The sequence below is a fragment of the Patagioenas fasciata genome, chromosome 2 (assembly GCF_037038585.1).
Source record: "Patagioenas fasciata isolate bPatFas1 chromosome 2, bPatFas1.hap1, whole genome shotgun sequence".
Lineage (NCBI taxonomy): Eukaryota > Metazoa > Chordata > Aves > Columbiformes > Columbidae > Patagioenas > Patagioenas fasciata.
Genome location: NC_092521.1, coordinates 138,084,034 through 138,105,387, shown reverse-complemented (window position 1 = coordinate 138,105,387; position 21,354 = coordinate 138,084,034). Strand labels below are relative to the sequence as shown.

General features: G+C 38.2%; 1 protein-coding gene across 1 annotated transcript; it reads left to right on the top strand.

The window, feature by feature from the left end:
• The first annotated feature begins 1,748 nt into the window (after positions 1-1,748).
• Positions 1,749-21,258, top strand: LRRC72 (leucine rich repeat containing 72). Its single transcript, XM_071805513.1, has 10 exons — positions 1,749-2,252; positions 2,788-2,944; positions 3,687-3,795; positions 7,034-7,103; positions 9,144-9,225; positions 10,699-10,812; positions 15,069-15,158; positions 17,813-17,980; positions 19,329-19,356; positions 20,902-21,258. Exons 1-10 carry the CDS (start codon positions 1,749-1,751, stop codon positions 21,065-21,067), a joined length of 1,488 nt encoding a protein of 495 aa, XP_071661614.1. The 3' UTR covers positions 21,068-21,258.
• The last annotated feature ends 96 nt before the right edge of the window (positions 21,259-21,354 follow it).

Genomic DNA, 21,354 nt, shown 5'->3' with positions numbered 1-21,354 from the left:
ATGAGAACTTTTTCAAAAAACATGGATAGCAAGTCTGTATTCTGAATATTCCAAAGGACAAGTGACCATGTATTCATTTATGCACAGCAATCTGGGAAAAGGCTTAAATAGGTGATAAGCTACATAATTTGGAAAAGGACAACACCTAGTCAGTATAAAATGTGGTGATAGTTCAGTCTGAATACAAAAATATCCATTTTTTGCCTGAGTTCCTTTATACTTAGTGGGGATTTTAAGTGTCAGCTCACGGGTGCAGAAAGAAAAAGAGATTCACTTTATTTAATTTTTAACAGTCTCTGTTTAGGCACCCAGACTAAGTCTGTAGCTACCAGTTATCAACAGAGACAAGCACCTCAAAACACGAAAACATATCAAAACAAATCTCAACCCATGTATGTCACCTCTGGGCTGGAATGCAACAAAGCATCTTCTAGAGGTTCCCTCTCCATACTTTAGATTACTGAATTTGCTTGTCATATCTTGTTAATTCGACTACTTGGTAAGACAATTTTATTATTAAAGGTGACTTTTTCTTTCATCACTATGTCACTGTTCACAATTCTAAAGTGTTGGCTTAAAACACAGAACTCAAATGTAAAATGAAAAAAATATGGATCTGTGTGCCAGTTTCTTCTTCTCTGGTACATATGGTGTTTTTATGTTCTTTAATACCCTAGGAATATTTTTAGAAGCTAAAATAAGTGAATAAAGACATTTCTGTTGTCAGTTTTATACTTTTAAGATGCCTATTCCGTCTTATTTTTCTATTTCTTTAAAGCTACCTAGCTGAAACGGAAGCCACCCACACAATTTTTCTATGAAAATTAGATATTGGCGATGTAATACTTGTACTGTAGTTCCATTCCTCCATCACACACACTATGTCTAGTTTCAGTGGTCTGAACAAGCAAAGGCATGCACGTAATTTATTCCATGAGGGACAGCACATTCATATATTTGCACACACAACTCTTTGTATATCAGTTGCACATAATTTAGAATGACTGTTTCTGCTAACTTGAGTGCTCTGTGTAAATTAAATTCTAAATAAAGCTCCAAGTTTTCAGACGTATTTTTGTTATAGCTCGCTCAAGTATTTTCTATTGTCCTAGACGCACATAAGCACTCACACACACACACTCCCTGGAAACAGCTTTTTGTATTCTTCAGCTTGTGCTACGCAGTAAAATGGTTATAAAAATAACAACATGGCAACAGTTGCTTGCACATGTGGCTGTCATGAACACGTTGCGGTACTCTTCAGGCAGGCCCAGCGCTGTGCAGCAGCGGCCCCACTCCGGGCACGGACACAGGCTCGGCACCGAGCTCATGTGCAAGTGACACACCAGCAACACAGACGGTGTAGATTAGTTATAGGGAAAACACTTGCGACTTTAATTTGCAAGTAACATATATACATACAAACACATGGGATTTGTGCTTTAAAACAACCCACAAACCCACACAAAAAATGTAGCTTTAAAAACAAAACAGGGCAGCCACAATCTTCCAGGATTGTGAACAACAGGCCCCAGAGGTAGCGCGGGTCTGTCCCATCGCCCTCAGCCGTCCCGGCTCTCCCGCAGGACGAAGTGCTGTGCGCAGCGCAGCCCAGGTGCGGGCTGCCCAGCGGAGGCTCAGGCTCCATTTCGGTGTTAAAGGGAGCGCTGGGGCCAGGCCGGCCCCGCTGCCTCTGTCACCGCCGCGGCTCGCGCTCCTTCCCCGGCCGCCTGGGAACGGGCTCTAAAATGGCGGCAGCCGCCAGGGCCGGTGTGCAGGTGAGCGCAGCAGCGGCCGCTCCCCTCACCGCGCCCTGCGCCGCTCCCCGCCTTCCGCCCTGCGCTACGGCCGCCCCTGGCGCGGCCCCTCGGAGCCTGTCCGCCTCCGCAGCGCCCCCGGCCCGGCTCCGCAAGCGGGCGGCGCCGGTCTCGCCCCCTCGCTCTGCCGGGCCGGGGGCGTGGAGGCGCGCTGCGAACTCGGTGCTGCAAGCCGAACAGGGGCCTGCTTGGGTCCTCCCGCGGCGGCGGAAAGAGCTCACCTCCCCGGCTCGGCCTGGAAGCGCGGGCCGGCCTGGACACCCCCGGCCGGCCTGGGGCGGCAGCGGGTGGCTCCGCTCCCCCGAGGCAGCTAACCTCGGTGGGAAGGATTTGGCCGGGAGCACCCTGGGAGTGGCGGGGGCCCTGACGGGGCCGCCGCAGGGCAGCGTGGGGAGAGCCAGGGCTGGCTGGGAAGGAGGCTCCCGGGGAGTGGGGGTGTGAGGCGATCTCAGAGAATGGGGTTTGACAAGTGCAGCTCTTGGGAAGCAGCCGTTTCAGGTGTGACTGTCGGACGCAGCGTCTGGGGTCACTGTTCCTGTGGCGGATGTGTTCTTATGGGCACGGCTGGCTGCCCACACCTTATAGAGTCATAGAATCATTTCAGTTGGAAGAGACCCTCAGGATTATCAACTCCAACCATAACCTAACTCCAGCACGAAACCATGTCCCTAAGAACCTCGTCTAGACACGTTTAAGCACCTCCAGGGATGGTGACTCCACCACTTCCCTGGGCAGCGTGTTCCAATGCCTGACAACCCTTTCCGTGAAGAATTTTTTCCTAATATCCAATCTAAACCTCCCCTGGCACAACTTGAGGCCGCCTTCTGGTGGGGACAGACACTGACCCGGCGGGGCTGTGGCACAGCTGCTGTTCTCCAGACGGCACCTCTGGTTCTGTCTGCAGGTTTTGTTTGTGTAGAAAGAAAAATAACGGCTATTTGTCATAGTTGTTTTTTTCCGTGCCTGACAGCTGCCGCCAGGCTGCTGGCTGCACCGAGTTCCTGGGCAAGCGGCCCCTGTCCCAACATCAGCTTGTGGAGTAAGTGGCTGGTCTGGGTGTCCCGAGTTCCTTCTTGCTTCTGTACAGAAAGTGCTGCAGGTCCAGCACATCTGCAAGTGCACCCATGGTTATTTTATGTATGTTCAATACATCCAGAACACGCTGGAGTTACTGTGCATCCAATAGAAACCATTCTAGACATGCCCATCAGTGCTTCCAAGCCATTTTGTATTTGCATAATTGTACCAATTTTGTGTTTAAAACAATAGTGATCTTAACCATATCTGGACATGATAACTTGTGTAGTACAACTTTTTTTTTTTTTTTTCTGACAGACATTTTACTTTTTATCAACCACTAGTAACCAAGATCCATAATCCTTATGCTACTAGCATTCATTGCTTTTACAAATTATAGGACATCAGTAATATACTCTGAAAATAAAATTCTGTCTACATTTTTCAACATTAAATGTACAAGCAGAGTTTTCTTGATGCATAATTTTAAAACGCCGTGTACATAAAGTTGCATAAAATAAAGTTGCAACTGTATTGTGAGGTTAGCAGTTTTCTTGTTGATCACATGTACTGACCTGAGTGACAAGCTCATTCTCCAGTAAACAGACATTACTTTTTTACTTCATTTCTATGAGCTATGGTTCTCCACAGGAAAAGAAAATTAATGCAAGTGTAACATAATTGTTGGGGTATTTTTATCAGTTTAAAATAAAGACTGCTAATTTAATATCTCTTTATCTCTCTTAGACTACATTATCGTTTGCAAGATGCCATGACACATATATTAATTTTGGTGTGCATATTAATTTAGACACAATATGCATACATTGTAATTAATCTATGATTATGCAGTGTGCTATACTGACAAATGTACTGTATGTTGTCAGGCAGTAGAAAAACAGCTGAAGATCTGCGGCATTAAGAGGAACACAGATGTCTCAATATTGTATCTGGCTGGACAGTAAGTAAAATATGTTTTTCTGTTTGGCTTTTACTAAAAGTAGAGCACACAGTTAATGCTAGCCTGTCATAGTGCTTTCTGTATTAGATGCTCTCTGAACATCATTTATATGTGAAACATCGGTAAATCACACTTATACCTAGTCCGTATATGTTGTGTAGGAAGAAATGGTGAAGATATGCTGTCATACAGAGCAGAGCTACACTCACAGTGAAGTATTAATAGTTAACTGCCTCAGCCCCAGACACACAATCCTTCTCCAGCAGCCCGGGATTGCTCGAGGGTCTGTAAGTTCAGAGAGTTGTGCATGAACTTCTACCACAGGGAGCAGAGAAGTGAGGCTTAATGGGCCGATCTCTGCCTGTTGTAACTGGCTCCTAAGGCTGGGTGGAAAAGAGTCTCAAGAACGCAAATGAAAAAACACAGGACCTGCCCAGTCTTACAAACTGCCAAATTTCTGACCTCCCTGGAGAAATCTGTTATTGCAACAGTAAAACTCATTGGTAGCACCTTTGAAATTACCTGCGTCTCTACCATTAAGAATTGAAGGGAGGGCAGGGCAATATGAAGTGAGCACAAGAACACTTGTTTGGGTCTGGCAGTACTGATCAGAGACCTGATCTCCTCTTAGAGCTTTATGAAACAGCCTAAGATGTAGGGCAGATGAGAAGAAGAAACAATGGTAAGTGAAGGAAGGCAAAGCTTTCATGAGCCTGTGGGTGATCTAGGTTGATAGGGCTGTAAACTGGAGAACGAACATGCTGAGAGGCTACCATAGAAAGATGGAGACGTGACAGGGCATACTTCAAAGTTTTTGAAAAGCATGCCTTGAATTTCTGGCCAGGGCATAATTCCAAGTGTTGCATACCTGTCTGCAGCCTCACAACTCTGTCTCGTGTTTGTACGGTTGATATAATATATAAAGAACTAATGTAGTCTGATAATTCAGGGACAAAGTTTTCAAGGTCTCTAGGTCTTATGAGTGCAAAAGAGAGGTGTTAAAGGATTTCAGTGTTGTCTAGCCTGTGTTTAATATTATAGAAATCAAGTAATCTTGAAAGTCTTAAGTGTGTCCACTGGTATCTTTAATTTCCTTCCCTATCTCCTGATTTACACTCAAAGTATTTGATGCTTTGTGAAAAGAAACTGTAAAACAGAGTTACTCTCAAAATTATTAAAATATGCATTTTAGAAAGAAGAAATCACAATCTAAAGGCAAAGTTTAAATAAAGAGAAAACTACAAGATGCGTATATATTTTTCTAAACAATACAAGAAAATTATTGTAATGCATATGTGTAAAAGAGTTAAGACTGTGTATACAGTCTTAATAGGTGTATGTTCTGATTTTAAGTACTCACTGGCTTTGACTTCTTTTTTTGGTATGGAATAAAAAGAAATGTTCAGATGGCAGATAGAGAAGTGATCTGTCTTCCCATGAAACCATTTGAGAACGATGATGCAAGCTGGCTTCTTTGATGACTGGAGAGAAGTGAATTCCTTTTATTCTATATCAGTGCATATAAGCCTTGAATTTCAGCCAATCTCACTATCAGATCATGCCTCCTTAACTGTTGGTTTGACATAATTTTCTGTTGGCTAAAATAAGAAAATGAAAAAATAATAAGTCAATCAAATTAGAGAGAATGAGATTCTATTTTTTAAACTACTACTGATAAATGGACATGAAAATATATAGTTCTGGACACTGAGAGTTGTCATCCTAGTAAAACCGATTAACTTAGCAGTGGGTAGGAAAAGAGCACTGCAGGCCAGAAAAGATAAGTTTGTAAGAGACACACAAAGTCTGGAAGGCGTGCAGAAAGGGACAGGCTCTTTTAAAATGTTAGAGGAATTAAGCTCTACCTGAGGCAAATTAAATGCCTTAATACCAGAGAAAAACCAACAAACAAACAAAAACAACACACACCACAACAGATCAAGGCTTGGAAGTCTTGGAGGGAGTCAAGATGAGGCTGTTACTAGAGAGAGAGTAAAGCCAATTAAAACGTAAACCTATAAACTAGGTGTAGAATGGCAGTGACAAAGAATATGAGGAAATTTTGCTACCTGAAAAATAGTTCAGGGGTGTACAGGTAGAACTATACAGAAGAATTAGATGCTAGCTCTTTTATGTCCTGTCAGCTCTCATCTGCTTGACTTGTACTACTTGCAGCAATGTATATTCTGGTTACTTGTGACAATAAACAGATACATATGTATTTGCAGGGTTCATTTTTTATGGATTATTTGAGAAAGCCAAATAAACAGTTCAAAAACATGGGAATCTAGAGGCTAGGCTTCACAGTTGGAAAACAAGCAGATCATTTTAGGCTCATGATGTGAGGTTAATTTTTATCAATTGTGTTAGTTCTTTCTGAAACACTGGCCCCAGTCTTGCAACATGTTAAAATCCACAAGAAAAGTTTTATTAAGTCAATTAAAATTCATCATGTAAAGGTCATCTATAATTATTCTAGAGGAAATCAAGAACATTTCTTTAAAGCAATGAAAAATAAGGAGGACCAATTAGTGAAAATTACTTGGCAGCTCACTAATATTCTCTGGGTAGTAGGTAATTTTTTATTTATAGTGCATTAGCAATCTCCAAGTGCTAGATACGCAATTAAACAAAAAACCTTGCCAGCACACAGGAGATAGTTCCAGCTTCAGTGGATGTGCAGTTTGACTTAAAACAAGACTGTTAGTGAATATGAGTACATACCAAGTTTATGTCAGGACAGGAGAGAAGAGGGGTGAAAATAGAGCAAGAGATTTCACAATATACACTGCTATGAAAAATAACAAGCAATGTACATTGCTGTGCAATTTTCCTTTTAGATTTATGTCCCCAGGATACCAAACCTCTCCTGTGTTCTGAGCAGTTTCTACAAACGGAAAAATACACAGGACTCATACTCCATGGGAAAATAAAAGCTGTTATGGAAACAAAAATAATCTATCACTTGGTTTGTTCCCATGTCTTTACCACCTGCTGCTTTGTTATGCTTTCAGGTGTGTAGAATGCTTACACTGCCATCTTCTTCTTTGTGTCTTTCTCTGCTATGATTTCTACAGAAGTGTGGCTTTTTAGTGCTTGGGTAATATTATGTATCACAATATCACAGTATGTTTGGGATTGGAAGGGACCTCAAAAGATCATCTAGTCCAATCCCCACTGTGTATAAAGTGATTAAGCACCATTAATGTTAAAAAATTTGTTGTTTTTCTTCCACCAGAGGACTAAGAAGTATCCCAAGTCTTTCACGGTTTCACAGGTTACGGTATTTGTGGATTAACAACAATAAGGTAATAAGGTATTCCTTTAAAGAGTAGAACAATTCAACTATACTCCCTGACTAATATTTAATGATTTTTCTAACATAAAGTATTATGTAATTGTCAAGATAATAAATTATTTTAAATTTCCAGGCAAATTCAACTGATTTAAATATGACAGTTTTGAAGAAACAGTATTTGTTTTACATTACAGAGTATAAGCTGATATATTTTCCTTTGGATTCACATCACATTTGTAAATTTTGTGTATTTAAGAAGCTGAGGTGTTGTGCTAACACCTTAGCGATTAAAGAAAGATTGAGCATATTTAAAACTAAGTTACTGGCAAAATTTCCTGATTGCATACCAATACCTGGGGTCTGGGACAGCAGTTTCCAGTGGAACTCATAGCAAGAATACCCTGCCCATGAGTGGGCAGCTCTTGGAACAGACTGAGGAGTGATACAGCTGTGGGGTGTTCTTATAACAACTTCTGGCCTTCCTGGTTTTCCAGGAAAGGAGTGGACCCCAGAAAATGTGTAGCTCTTTTTTTTTTTTTATGCCCTTGCAGACATGCATAGTTTTATTTCCTGGCGGGCTGGTGGGTGAAGTGAGGCTCTTTTTTTCCCTCATGCACACAAGAGTGACGTGTAACTCCTTCAAATGTGCTTCTCCCTGTGCACAAAAAGAGTCACTGAAATGCTGGGGTTGGTGAGGTGTCTTCTGTCAATGCAGGCTGTTGTGTCACATAAACATGTTAAACTTCAGAGAGATTCACAGGCAAGTGGTTAGAGTATGACATTAGGCCACATTAATTTCTTTTGCTTCCAATGCACTGTGTGGTCCTAAATCAGTCACACAAACCATGTGTCTTACTTTCTGCATCTGTGCAAAACCAGATTATCATAGTTATGTAGGACTATACTGTAGGACTTTTAAGACAGTGCTCTGTCAAAATCTCCAAACACTACAGCTTCTAGCCAAGCCTAAGCACATTACACCTTACATAAAATCATCTTCTTGACAATAGGATTAGCTTATTTGGAAATCTCCAAATACATAGCCAACCATTATTAAATGGTTGAATTGAATCCAAACCTTCACCATGAACCACTGGTAATTAAAATGCAAGAAAAGTGATAATAACTACAAATTTATAACCCACTTTTAAATATCTTACTGTACAGTAATTTACATGGCTTTCACAATGGGCTCAAGTTCTTAAACACCAGAGTTGCTTATAAATAAGTAGCTCTGTGAGCAACAGAAAAAAAATAAATGTACATTCCATATCACTTACAAGTGTATGTATATCTGCTGCCCCAGGCTAACATCAATTATAGACCATCTTATGTTGACTTATTTGAAAGTCCTGTGGGTGTCCAACTATTTAAAAAAAAAGAAAAAAGGCAAAAATATGGATACATTAAAAACTTGAACTAAAATCACAGGTATGGTAAGGCTTTCCCTAGTATTTCTAAAGGACACTAAAGAATAAGAGGAAATGGCATAATGACTAAACAGAACTAATCTTACTGACCATAAAAGATAAATAGATCTGATTTTTGCACAGATCTTACCTTCCTACCTAAGCAGTAACAATGAGCATTCTTCAGTTGGTCTATATAATTTCTGTGAACAAGCCGCTCAGTGGCTTTCCTTAGGAGAGATCTTAGCTAAATGCTGTAATAGGGGGAGCATATTTTTCTGAACTCAGAAGATTTGAGATATTTTTTTCTTTGTGTAAAAATGCATCATAATAATTCTATCACAGAAAATAAATTCCAGAGTATCCTAAAACACTCCAAACGTGTCAAAGATAGAGAAACACCGCTATACACAGTAGGTGTGGGGGGGCCTTTTCACTACATAAGGTACAATAATCATTGTGAAGAACAGGATTTTTTAATTTGTAGAATGTTTAGCTGTCAAGAGAATCCTTAAACCAAAAGCCTTCAACAGAAATGTAAGAAACTACCTATAGTTAAACAGTTTTCAAGAGAGCATGTTTATATTCTCCAAAGTCAAATTTATACTGGCATATAACAGTTTTCCTAAATTTAATTTCAGATCCAAGATTTAACTTTCTTGACCAAAAACTACTGCTTGACTGAACTCTATCTCAACCATAACGAACTGACAGATATATCAGGTACCAACCCTCCCTTTTTAGAGTGTTGAGCAGAGGCCTACACTGTCCATTGGCATTCAAATTTATAAAAGTGGATAACAGCAAGTAATTTAATGGTTGAAAGCTCCTGTGTATGAATAACAATACATGTTAATTATTTTCTTAGATATTTAATTGTTCCAGCATGCTTGAGTGGCAATAATGTGATATTTTTATCCTGGTCTAAGGGATGAGATGTCATTCACTTTAACGTCAAGCAATTGTAAAATATTTTTGATCTTACATTACTATATTTTGTATTGAAAATAAACATGCAGAGCCCTTTTTACATAATGATTTGTAGTTCTCTTGCTGACCAGGTACCCTGTAAGCCGATAGAAGAACCTTTTGATAGCCATTTATGTTTGTATGATGTAAAACTGATAGCAGTGCTGACAGACCTAACATGAAAATAAAAGGGTAATAGATGAGTAAGTTGTCCCACTTGTAAGGTAGTCACTAAGGCTCTGCAGTTTCTTTAAGATATAGTTATTTTTATAATCAGAAGTATCTTGCAAAGTTACTCAAAACTTTTGTTGTAAAATTACATTTCTCTTACACTTCTATTTCAGTTTTGCTTGCTCTTGTATATTAAAGTGGCTGTACCAGACTAGTGAATTTGTAAATGAAGAAGCCAAAGCATAATAAATTTGTATATATTCTAAATATTTTAAATGTTAATATTTTACTTTTCTCTGTCCCTATAAAATGTTGGGATGATAAATGATGTTGATTACTTCCTGTCAGATTTTGAGATAAAAAGAATGTTTGAAAGAAACAAACATATGGGCACAAGTGATAATACTGAAGATAAGATCTGGGCAACCGGAAGGGCCAAGTATCATTAGTAGAGAAATGTAGATGAGAAATACTGCGCAGAATTTGGAAAATGTGATATCTATGCCTGGTGTGGTATGAGGATGTGAACACATAGTCTGGGTCAGCCATGACAATATTTTGTAATAACTTTTTAATACATTAATAATTATTTGAACTGGAACTATTTTCTAAGGAAATCACTATTTATTGCTTGTGACGCAAAGGTGGTATTAGGGATATATTATTGTTTGTGAGACAAAGGTCATATTAGGCAAGGGTAAAAGGAAGTGAAGATGAATTAATCAAAGTTTACTGGGATATAGGAAGAAGGAGGGGAGGAAGAAGAGAGGATACAGTTGATGTTGATTTGTTGAAGCAAGGGTGATGGGGACAAATGGAAGGAACTGAGATGAAAAAAGTTAGGCATATGTTCAAAGGACGTGACTAGAAAGACAAAAGGCATATTGCAATCTCTGACAATTTCTTTCTGGTTTACTAATCTCATGCGAGGTGTTACCAAAAGGCAGAGATGTATAACTAGAATATCAAATTCAGTGTGCAGCATAACAAAGTAATTATCAAATAGAGGCAGTCAGGTATGGTGAGAATAATTAATTGCTTTTCATTTTATTTCAGGTGCTCTGAAACATTTATGTGCGTTACAGATTGTGTTTCTTCACGACAACCAGTTACAAAAACTTGTCGAAACGGTGAAGGAACTGAAAGGAAAGATAAGCTTGCATACCCTAAGTAATACCTTATTTTATTTTGCAGAACACTGAGCAGTAGTTTTTTAGTGTTTTTTATCAGGATGTTTCTTGTCTGTTTCCACATCATTTGCCAGTAGCTTTTGAAACTAAATATCAGTTGCAACCAAATTTGACAGACGAAAGAGATCTCTAACTCATGAAAATTCCATAGAGAGTACCTCAGCTAAGAAAAAACCGCCAAATGCCTTCAGAAGTTCACTCTTTTTGGCTGCTGGCTGGCCCGTCTCCTGGAGGAGTAGCTTGGAGGCACTCAAAGCAGTTTACTGCTACCTTTTTGTAAGGGAACATGGGAGTAGAGCAAGATTATCACAGAGGTGAAGGAAGCTGAAAAACGGGTGTTATTGCTGTTGAGAGTGTGAGTGATAGGTTATAGAACCTAAAGTCCTGCCTCATTAATTCTGCTGTTCATACAACTTTCTGCACCTTTTTGGCATACTGTGTGGATTTCTAGAGCCTAAGAATAAATATACTTTAGATATTAAATATAACAATATCTATTAAGTAGCATGCTTTCTGATATACTGTCTGGAAATGAAAGTAGCTTAGACTCTGAAATTTCAAATGAAGTTATACAAGACAGTGTTGGCGCCACTAAGTTGTGGTGTAAGAATTAGCCTCCAGGAAAGTAGGATTATATGCTATTAACCTACTGAAACTGAAAGTGTCTTTTTCCATGGTTCCTCAAAGAATGTCACCATAGGTCATTCCAGACGCTCAGTACTTTGAGAAAACAGGAAACAAGTTTCACGTCTTAGTGACATAATCAGTGGAGGTGAATGTCATCAAGCCATTACCTCCTTATGCAATCAAAAAATGGAATGTCTGATTGCAGGAAAGGAAAATATGGCTTGAAAAGTACACTTTTAATTGAACTTGACACTGGGACAAAAATTAAAAAACAAATCAAGTGTTTAGGAAGAGAACATGCAGCCAAATTATTGTAATTTTTTTTCATTATATGCAGGATTGAAAAAAATTGTCTGCTTAAGAATGCAGTTGTTGGAAGTGATTAGGCAAAGTCTGGACAGACATCCTGTGTATGAATGGTGCAGTCACTTGAGTCTAATGTTATAGCCCTACCAATTAATAGGGGGCTTCAGCAGGCACTGGGAGTTTGTTGTACGTGTTGCAACCATCTGTGGGAAATAAAGACAAACAGCAGATAGTTAAAGTGCTGCTGAGTTATTATAAATGGCAGTCACAAAAACATAGTGAAAACTGGGTGCATACTGGACTAGCCACCACCATAGAAACACAAGTGTTTAAGAGAACTGTCAAACAATATATAGATCTACTAATATACCCTAATGAAAAAAATTGTTCTTTAGTTCAAAGATATAAAAGTAAATGCTAATCAGTGGAAGAAACTTAATAACCTTAATAACCTTAACTTCATAGGAATTCTTTTTTTGACCTTTGCAGTAATGAAAAAATTGTCAATGTGTTTGTTTCAAAGAGACTTCATAATAATGAGTTTTAAATTAACAGGATTCTATTCATTCAATAAAAGGCATTGTCCTATTTGAAGTAAATGACAGCAATAAGTGAACAAAATAAAATTTCAAAGTCATATCCTATATATCTTACCATATTACTGTATAATTTATTTGCCTACTTGCAATATTCAGAAATGGGAAATGGGTGCAGAATTTGCACACTGTAGCTTTGAAAAGGGCTGCGCTCATAATTAACCTTTATCAAAGAAAAACTGTTTTGGGAATGGGAGAGTTCTCAGTGTTATGACATAGATCTCTTTTATTGCTGGACAATCTGATTTAAAAAAAATACACTTGCTAGCTTTCAACAGAACTTTTGGATGCATAATAAGATTTTATTATTTTGTAGCTCTTGGGCACATTAGAACTATTGAAATGCAGCAGTCTAATACACTATTATTGTTCACTTCAGAAGCAGCACCCAGCTGCCAAAACATTGCATTTATCTTCCTTAAGGCTGTCTTGTGATATTTAGTCACTGCCCTGCACCGGATTTGTAGCACACCACCATTCTTCAGCAGGCGTTTAAGGAAGGCACTCAGCTTCTAAAGATTTACTGAGTGGGTTGCTCACAACTGCTGCCTTTTGGGACATATGAAGGGTTTCTTTGTGGGCTCACCTTGTGCTCACATCTCCTTTTTGGAATCCAAGATTTTTGTTACGTACTCTGTAAATTGCCTCAACTGATTTATTATCCACAGCTGATAACATCTTGCTGCTAGACCTCAGAAAACTGCTTTTGTTCTTCAATATGTTTCTACAACATTAGCTCCTTTCTGCCCCATGTGGGTTAGGCACACTGTTTTCCTGCGCTCCAAATAGAGAAAACAGACAAAGCTGTGGAGGGAGAAAGCATTATCCCTAATTTCTAGACATAAAATTGCATGATATTGACAAGAAAGTAGATAGCAGAGCCAAGAATTGATCCCAGATGTTTTGTGAAATAAGACCCTCTTGATCCATACAGTGGTTGGATTTATTGTAAGAATGAACAGTAGAAAAAAATCATATACTCAAAAATAAACCTACAAATCAGTGTTGATGAGAGGAGACATGCTCCAAGTAGCATCCAGAACCACAAGTACTTCGTATTGACCCTGGTGTGTACCTTGGAAAAGTCTCTCTTCAATCTTCATTCCATTCCACTACCAAATGTACCTGCTTTTAGAGATCTTTCCAAAACATTTTTCTTTCTGGAATGCATATCATATTTTCTTGGCTCAAGAACTGACCAGATATATACATAATATTCTTTCTGATCAACACTTAATAGAAAAAATTGCTATACACTGTGTTGTTTGGTGAAAATTGAACTTTCTTTTGCTGCCACCATGTGGGTCTCTTGCTACTTGTACAATGATTTTTGATTTATTTTTTTTTTAAGAATAAAAGTATTTTAAGTTCTCCTCTGAATATATGAAAAGGCTTTTTTTCTGTGTAGGAGATACTAATGCCCATTCCAGCCTTACTGCACCCTCAAAATAACTGCTAAATGGCATCAAGCACTGAGCTTTCTTTGGCAGTCATACTTATCCTGAAAAACATGAAATGGCATCTTGTAGTTTACAAGTCTGTATGGAATATTTCCAGACTTTTTTCTTCTTCTAGTATCTCTTTTTTTGCTTCTGTAATACCATCTTTTCCTTCCCTAAACTGCTAAAATTACATATAACAGGATTTTTACCCTGGAGTGAATATTAGCCACAGCCTCTCCTCAAAAAGAGAAAATCAGACCAGTGTAGATCTTGGTAGAAGTTGTCAAAATTATTAATTTAAGATTTCTTTTTCTCTTCTCTGATCTCAGGGTAGCAGCCTCCTCATTATTTTTACTGTCTCAGAAGAACAGCATTTGTATAAGTAGAAAAGTAGCATTATTATATTTTCATTTTAAAAACAAAACACAACAATGCCCAACAACATTTGTTTGTTAACTGATATGGGAATGGGCCCATTTCTATTTTAATCAAACTCAGATATCACTCTCATGAAACACACTAATGTGGCATGTCAGCTAGGCAGATGTTCTACATCTGGCCAAGCAACAACACAGCATTGATACCTGTCTCTGTGGTGCAAAGGTTTCGTTATTCAGGTAATGTGAACCTGAATGAAAGTATTTTAGTTAAGTTGCTAATGGGCTGTTGGATCTTAGTACCTCAAGTCTCAATATAAGTTAGTAGGACCCAGGTACTCAGAAACGTAGGTGCTTTTAAACATTTTATGTTTCTTGAGTTTTCAAACTCATCATCTGTCAAAACATCAGAAAATGGGGTATTTACATTTTATATTGTGTCTACGGGATAAAAACTTCATATCACCTGTGATAAAGCCTTAGGTGTCCTAAATCTCTTATGCTTTTAATAACTCGCTCTCCCTACAAAGTTTGTGTCTTTAAGCTGTCACACCTAAAACACTGCTATTATTTAAAATAAGCATCTTCTAATAATACATAAGAAAACTAACAGCAAACGCTTAGTGGTTTTGTCTGTATATCATAAAAAATAGAAAAAAAACCTTCAAAGGTTTGGAGCACACGATGGCACCTTTACTCAGTTCTTGCCTGTGGTGTTTTGCATACTCTGCAAGAAGCCAATTCTTGCAGTCTGTGTTTAGTTGGGTAATTTTGCATGTGTAAAGAGCCTGTGCTTGGTTTACCCAGCATAAGAACAACCTGAGTTTAATAATTCAAGGTTTGTTTTTTGTGATGATGTTTGTTTTTTTTTCTGTATACGTTTTGCAGACCTATTCCATAACCCTCTGGCACAAGACGCAGACTACCGGCTGTATGTGATACATGCACTCCCTTCAGTGCAGCTCCTTGACAGGAAGGGTAAGGATTGCTTTCCCCTTCTCACAAGGCATTGACAGTTGCTTTTGATTTTAATCAGTTTGGAAAAAAAGGTGATTTAATCTTGCCTGTTCTTTTGTATGCATTTGTTGATACAGCAAAAGGTCTACTGAACAGATACCATTTTTTGCAAGATTTGTCAAGCAAATAGAGTTTGCATTGCATAAAGAGTTTACTTTGTCAAATGCTTTTGATCTCTGTCTTTTTCTATTTAAATTGTGCATGTTTATCTTGTCTCTTGGTCTATATATTTAAGAGTGAGGCAGCTAAAAGCCTGTCCTTAGAAACATGTACCTACATTTGTGCATTCACAGAATCGCAGAATGTCAGGGATTGGAAGGGACCTCAAAAGATCATCTAGTCCAATCCCCCTGCCAGAGCAGGAACACCTAGACGAGGTTACACAGGAACGTGTCCAGGTGGGTTTTGAATGTCTCCAGAGTAGGAGACTCCACAACCCCCCTGGGCAGCCTGTTCCAGTGTTCTGTTACCCTTAATGAGAAGAAGTTTCTTCTCATGTTCAAGTGGAACCTCTTGTGTTCCCGTTTGAACCCATTACCCCTTGTCTTACCCTTGGTTGTCACTGAGAAGAGCCTGGCTCCATCCTCATGACACTCACCCTTTATATATTTATAAACATTAATGAGGTCACCCCTCAGTCTCCTCCTCTCCAAGCTAAAGAGACCCAGCTCCCTCAGCCTTTCCTCATAAGGGAGATGCTCCACTCCCTTAATCATCTTTGTTGCCCTGCGCTGGACTCTCTCCAGCGTTTCCCTGTCCTCCTTGAACTGAGGGGCCCAGAACTGGACACAATATTCCAAACTGGCATATTCACACAAGTGAGCGTCTTTACTTAGATATGGATAATATCCTCAACTACCTACATGTTTCTGTACAGTTTAAATAGCTGTATGCACATTTCTTGATTAAGTACATGGTGACCAGACTTTGAAATATAAGTCTTTGTAAATCATCAGGAGATCTTTCATGGCTTGTCTACTGTAAATTCTGCAGGGGACAAAAAAGCCTTAAGAATAACCAGATGATAAACCAGTCAACCTATAAATATGCCACAGTGGACCCAGAAAATCAACTTTGGTGATTTCTGTCTTTTGGAGAGCTATGTGATTGGCAGGAGGACTGAAAATTACTGAAGAGCACTGAAGAAGGTGTCGATTCCTACCCCAGCTTTACCTCATAAGAAAGTAGCAAGGAAAAATAATGGAATCTTGAAAACTCGCTCTCGAGGAGAATGAGGATGCAGGACCTGAGCAAGGCAGCTGCAGGACAGATGCAGGGATGGGCAAACCCTGTGGCTCCGTCACACAGGAAAGCTGGTGGAAATGCCACAGCACATGTCAGGGGTTGGTGAGGAGCTGCTGGATCTGACCGCACGGCCCTTCGCTTACGCATTCGTTTTGCAGTGGTACCTCCAGTCTCTTGGATATCTGATCTCGTGTTACATGTGCTTAGCACGTCTGTCAGGCTATTTTACTAATGATAGTTTTTGACTAGGGAGCTGTGACTCAAGCTTAATGTGCTGGAAAATATGTGTTGCATTTACAGCTCTAGAAACACTTCCATAAAACTTCCTAGACTTAAATCCCCTAAATACAGTTATACTGTAATCAGTCCTGGATTAAGACTTGAGGCATTAACTTGTTATCAAGCTGTACCCTGGCCTTTCTATTTAGTGAACTATTTCTCTAACATTACAAAGCTTCTCCACCATCTGTGGGACATTACCACAGCATAGTCCTGGCTGTCGCCTTTACACAAGACATGTGCCCGCACTCCTGTTACCTCCAGGCGTGACAATGGCAGTTCCTTCCTAATTGGCCCCCTAGACACCATGACTTTAAAACTTCCCTGAATGAAAAATGCGTCTGCCAGAGTTAGTTATATGTTCTAAACCTTTAGCTCACTTCTGTTCCGCAGCTGAAGTACTAAATTGGTATGCAGTTCATGACATTGAAGTTAAAATCCCCTATTTGATAGGTTAATAATATTTGATAGTTTATTTGTTTTGCTGATAATTATCAAAGTAGGCATACAACTGTATTTATCTCTACTGTGCAGTCATTAACATATATAGACAATGGCATAATTTTTCCTTATTTTTCCACTGGAGACTTAATATTCTCAAATTCTTTGTTTAAAATGTGAAGTTATTTTTTACTTAAAGTGCAAAGCAGGAAAATTTGAAGCTTTTCTTTTGATTGCACTCCTACAGTTTTCACTGTAATTGAGCAGTGGAAATTGAACTGGCCTTGAATCAGGACTTGTTTTTTGCTATTTGTAGAGAAACTTCCCAATCTTTACTGACTTGTGCAGTAGATCCCATTTAAGGGGCATGAAAAGTCTTGCTTTCTAGTTTTTTGGTTTGAAACTTCTGATCCTACGGCACTCAAAAAACTATTTTATTGGACAGGGCTTCACGCTAAAGCCTTAGAAAGTATCACTCCATGTTCCCATTTTGAATAGTTGTCAAATTACACAGATTTACACTGCTATTGTTACAAAACTGCACAACAACAACAAAAAAAAGAGTAAATCACCTTCTGCGTGTCGATAGATAATAGCAGACCTTTAAATTAGTAGAAAAAAAATAATTTTTTTAATATTCCTTTTAACAGCAGTTACACAAAGAGAAAGGGAGTCAGCGCTTTATCTTTATAACCAGGAAAGGTCTTGTGCGGTGCTGCCAATAGCTTTTGGAAAGAGAGTGAGTACAATCCTGGGGCCTCCGTTGGGATCCCGCAGAGCCAGGGCTCAACCAGGCAGGAGCCTGACAGTGCCCTCAGGTATATATAATCATGTAAGGAAAAGCATTCGTTTTTACATTATTTGAATTAGGAAACATTATTTTCATTCATCTGATAAAAAGTTATTGGTTTTGGTAATAAAGTATAAATCCATTGGGAACTCAATGAAGTTGCTTCATAAAGTAAGGAGTAGTAGCAGCAACAGGCAGAGTCCTTCTACTAGGGGTATTGTGGCAAGTAAATTCCAGTCACTCTCTGTGGTTACAGAATTGTCTGTAAAGATAGTTGAACAAAAAAAAAATCCATTTTTTTCAATATGTGTCTTGTCAATGTTTGGTTTTACCTTTATTTAATTAAAAACCTCTCAATACACTTCCAGGCTGTCTCACTCAGTGATCAGCATCATAGAGTTTTGATGCCCTCTAGTGCTTTTATAAAATAATTTATCAAAGAAAGTATTTTCTTCTAAATAATGTTTTAAATTTCACGTCTTGCCTAGTTTTGGAAGCAGTTTGTTTTTTATGCTTTCCAGGCTGAGAGTATTTTCATGGTGCCTTATAATAGCATATTAAGTAAGTTTTAAAGAGTTCTTAGACTCAGATCTGCAAGACAGCATGATCCTGGCACAAGAAGCACAGCGAATACCACCTGGAACCTTATGCCTTGTAGCACAATCCAGAACAAACCTTGAAATCCCACACAATCTTGTCTGCTTTTTGTATGTTTTAAAGATAAGGAAAACAATATTGTGCATAGATGACTGAAATGGTAGCATTTTAAATGGTAGTGTAGATAAAGTTTAGAACAGCAATAAAGTACCTGAATTTGGTTTTTTATGTATATATCACAATAGTAAACCTGAAAGTAGTGTAATTTTGAAAAGGTTGGGGAAAAAAAAAGATAGTTTAATCATATTTAATAACATTTGTTTTGCTGATAACTGTCAAAGTAGGCATATATTTGTCTTTATATCTACCGTGCAGTCATTCACATATATAGACAGTGGCATCATTTTTCTGTTAAAGAAAAAAAATGCATGGAAATGTATGCCTACAGGAAATAAAACACAAGAGCTGCATAAACTTAAAGAAAAAACAAGACAAAACAAAACAAACCCAAAAAACCAACCAAACAAAAAAACCCAAACCAAAACCAAAAAACAAAACAAAGCAACACAAAAACCCTCAAACAACAACAACAAAGCCCACCAAAAGCCCCCCAAAAACAACAGATACTCGTTTCCCCAGTGATTTAATAAAATATGATCTCGAACATTTCAAATCATCTGCTACTTTTCAGTTCATTTGAACAAGTAATTTAGGATCAGGATCAGCTCATCAAAAGGCTGTACAGCCATTAATATCTTAATTTGAACTTTTTGTTATAGGTTGGAAATCTGGAAATTACACCGAAAAGTAAGTAATTTTTAAATTTTCTTTCTTTCGCATCTCTGAAGTATTTACTTAATGTCCTCTTCTTGTACCTAAAACATCCAGTAAAAATGAGCTTTTGAAAACATTTCTGGTCTTTGTATTTAACATAGTTGCAACTCTATACGATTCTGATGAGACAACCTACCCACTGCTGTCTGAAATTTAATATTGAAAGGGATTCCACATTTGGAAATGGGTATATAAAAATGCTATTTATTTATAAGATCAAATACTGATCACTAGAAAAAACATGCTTTAAATATTAGGCCATCAGAATAGCTGTTCCTCATTATGCCCCAGAAAACTTTCTCCTGACTGGCTTTTCAGAAATACATACTCCAGAAAATATTATGACTGGTGGAATGAAGCTTTTTTAGTCTGCGCTTGTTGTTACTTTTATTCTGTTTGGTTTCAAAATAATAGAAAAAAAATGTAATACTTATCTCTGTTATCTCTGTGTCTGGACTGAGGCAGTATAAAGGTTGCATTTTAATGTGATGACATTTTTAGATGCTATCTTTATAAGGGTAAATTTACAAACTTTAGATATCAGGCTTGGTTTTAGTTTCTAGCTTTTCATGTGAAAATATTTGAAAAATTTATTAAAGGAAATAATAAAAGCCTATATATGTTGATATCCTTGAACAGTCTGATTTTATACAGCTGCTCACTTTGAATACAGCTCTTTACAATCAAACTAACTTAAGCTTAAAAATGAATTTTTAGCTGCTTTCAGTGGAGTTTGCTGTTCTTATTGATAAGGTTCCTCCAGCTTATGCAGATGCTGAGGCTTTGCCAAGGTACCTTGTCATGACACAGTGGCTTATACTCAGTGGAAACATTAGGTTTACATTAGGTGTGTGTTGCTACAAATACATCTTTATGAAATAAGTTCTTATAAGATCAGATTTTAATATTGTATCAGAGTGAAAAGATTTTGGTTTAACATAAAGTCCTTGTCAATTTTGTCGATGTTGTGCACCTGCCACTTTTCTCTCCCAGACTGCAGCCAGGGCAGGACACATGAACAACTCAAGCTCACAGTGGTCTGGATTCAGAGCTTGGAGAAGGGCTATTTGCATGGTGGCTAGTTAAAATAAAATATTGAAATATATTGAAATAAATGTGCATTTATGTTAATGGGTATCATGCCACTATGAAATCATAAAATTATCTTTACGATTTCCGTTGAATCGGAGTATTAAAAATACACAACAATTTTTGTGGGGAAAAAAAAGCAGTGAAAACAAAGTAACATTTGAAAGTCTACTAAATGTATTTTAAATAATTCTTAGGCTTTTTTTTTTTTTTAATTAGAATCTTGTGATTCTGACCTTTTCTCATTTTGTTTTGCTTTCTTAAATTGGTAAACAGAAGGAATTCTTCCAATTATTTAAGATTTTCAAATCCCCTCTCTTAGTGTCATTATGACTTCTAACCACTTTCTGCACAGAGCGGGTCTAGTGAATTACCTCCAAAGTAGTCTGGAAACATCTGATAATGTGGACTGGTTTGTTCTTTTTGCAGAGTACCGTTTGAGAACCCCGAAGATGCTGTTTTAGTGCGGGCAATGACGAGATCTGTGATGGAATTTTCCTGTGTTGACTGGAACAAAGTAGCCACCTGTCAAGAAAGACGGCTTGAAAACAAAGTGGAAGAACCTCTTAAGAAGGTGACAATCCAATTCAGATGAGGACTTTCTTCCGTAAGAAAAACAATCTTCTTCTCTGCGGTGTGAAGGCAAGCCTCTTGTAAGTTAATATCTCTATAAAACCAGTACACGAAAACATGCATCTAGTTAAATGAACTTTCAGCCAAAAAGAAGTAGCAGTGTGACATTCCTTTTATCATCAGATATGTCGTATGGAGAGTGAATAAATTAAGAAAACAAATGATAAATAGGGGCAATGTCACAATAAAAGTTGATTGGAATGCAATTCTTACCATACTTCTGTTATCAGAAATTATTAAAGCTAAACG

Bases quoted from the DNA above. Each gene is read 5' to 3' on its own strand.
- LRRC72 (XM_071805513.1), top strand. From the start codon at position 1,749: ATGGCGGCAGCCGCCAGGGCCGGTGTGCAGGTGAGCGCAGCAGCGGCC. The intron at 2,253-2,787 runs GTGTGAGGCGAT...CGTGCCTGACAG, and splicing joins GAGGCTCCCGGGGAGTGGGG to CTGCCGCCAGGCTGCTGGCT. The intron at 17,981-19,328 runs GTATATATAATC...TTTTTGTTATAG, and splicing joins GAGCCTGACAGTGCCCTCAG to GTTGGAAATCTGGAAATTAC.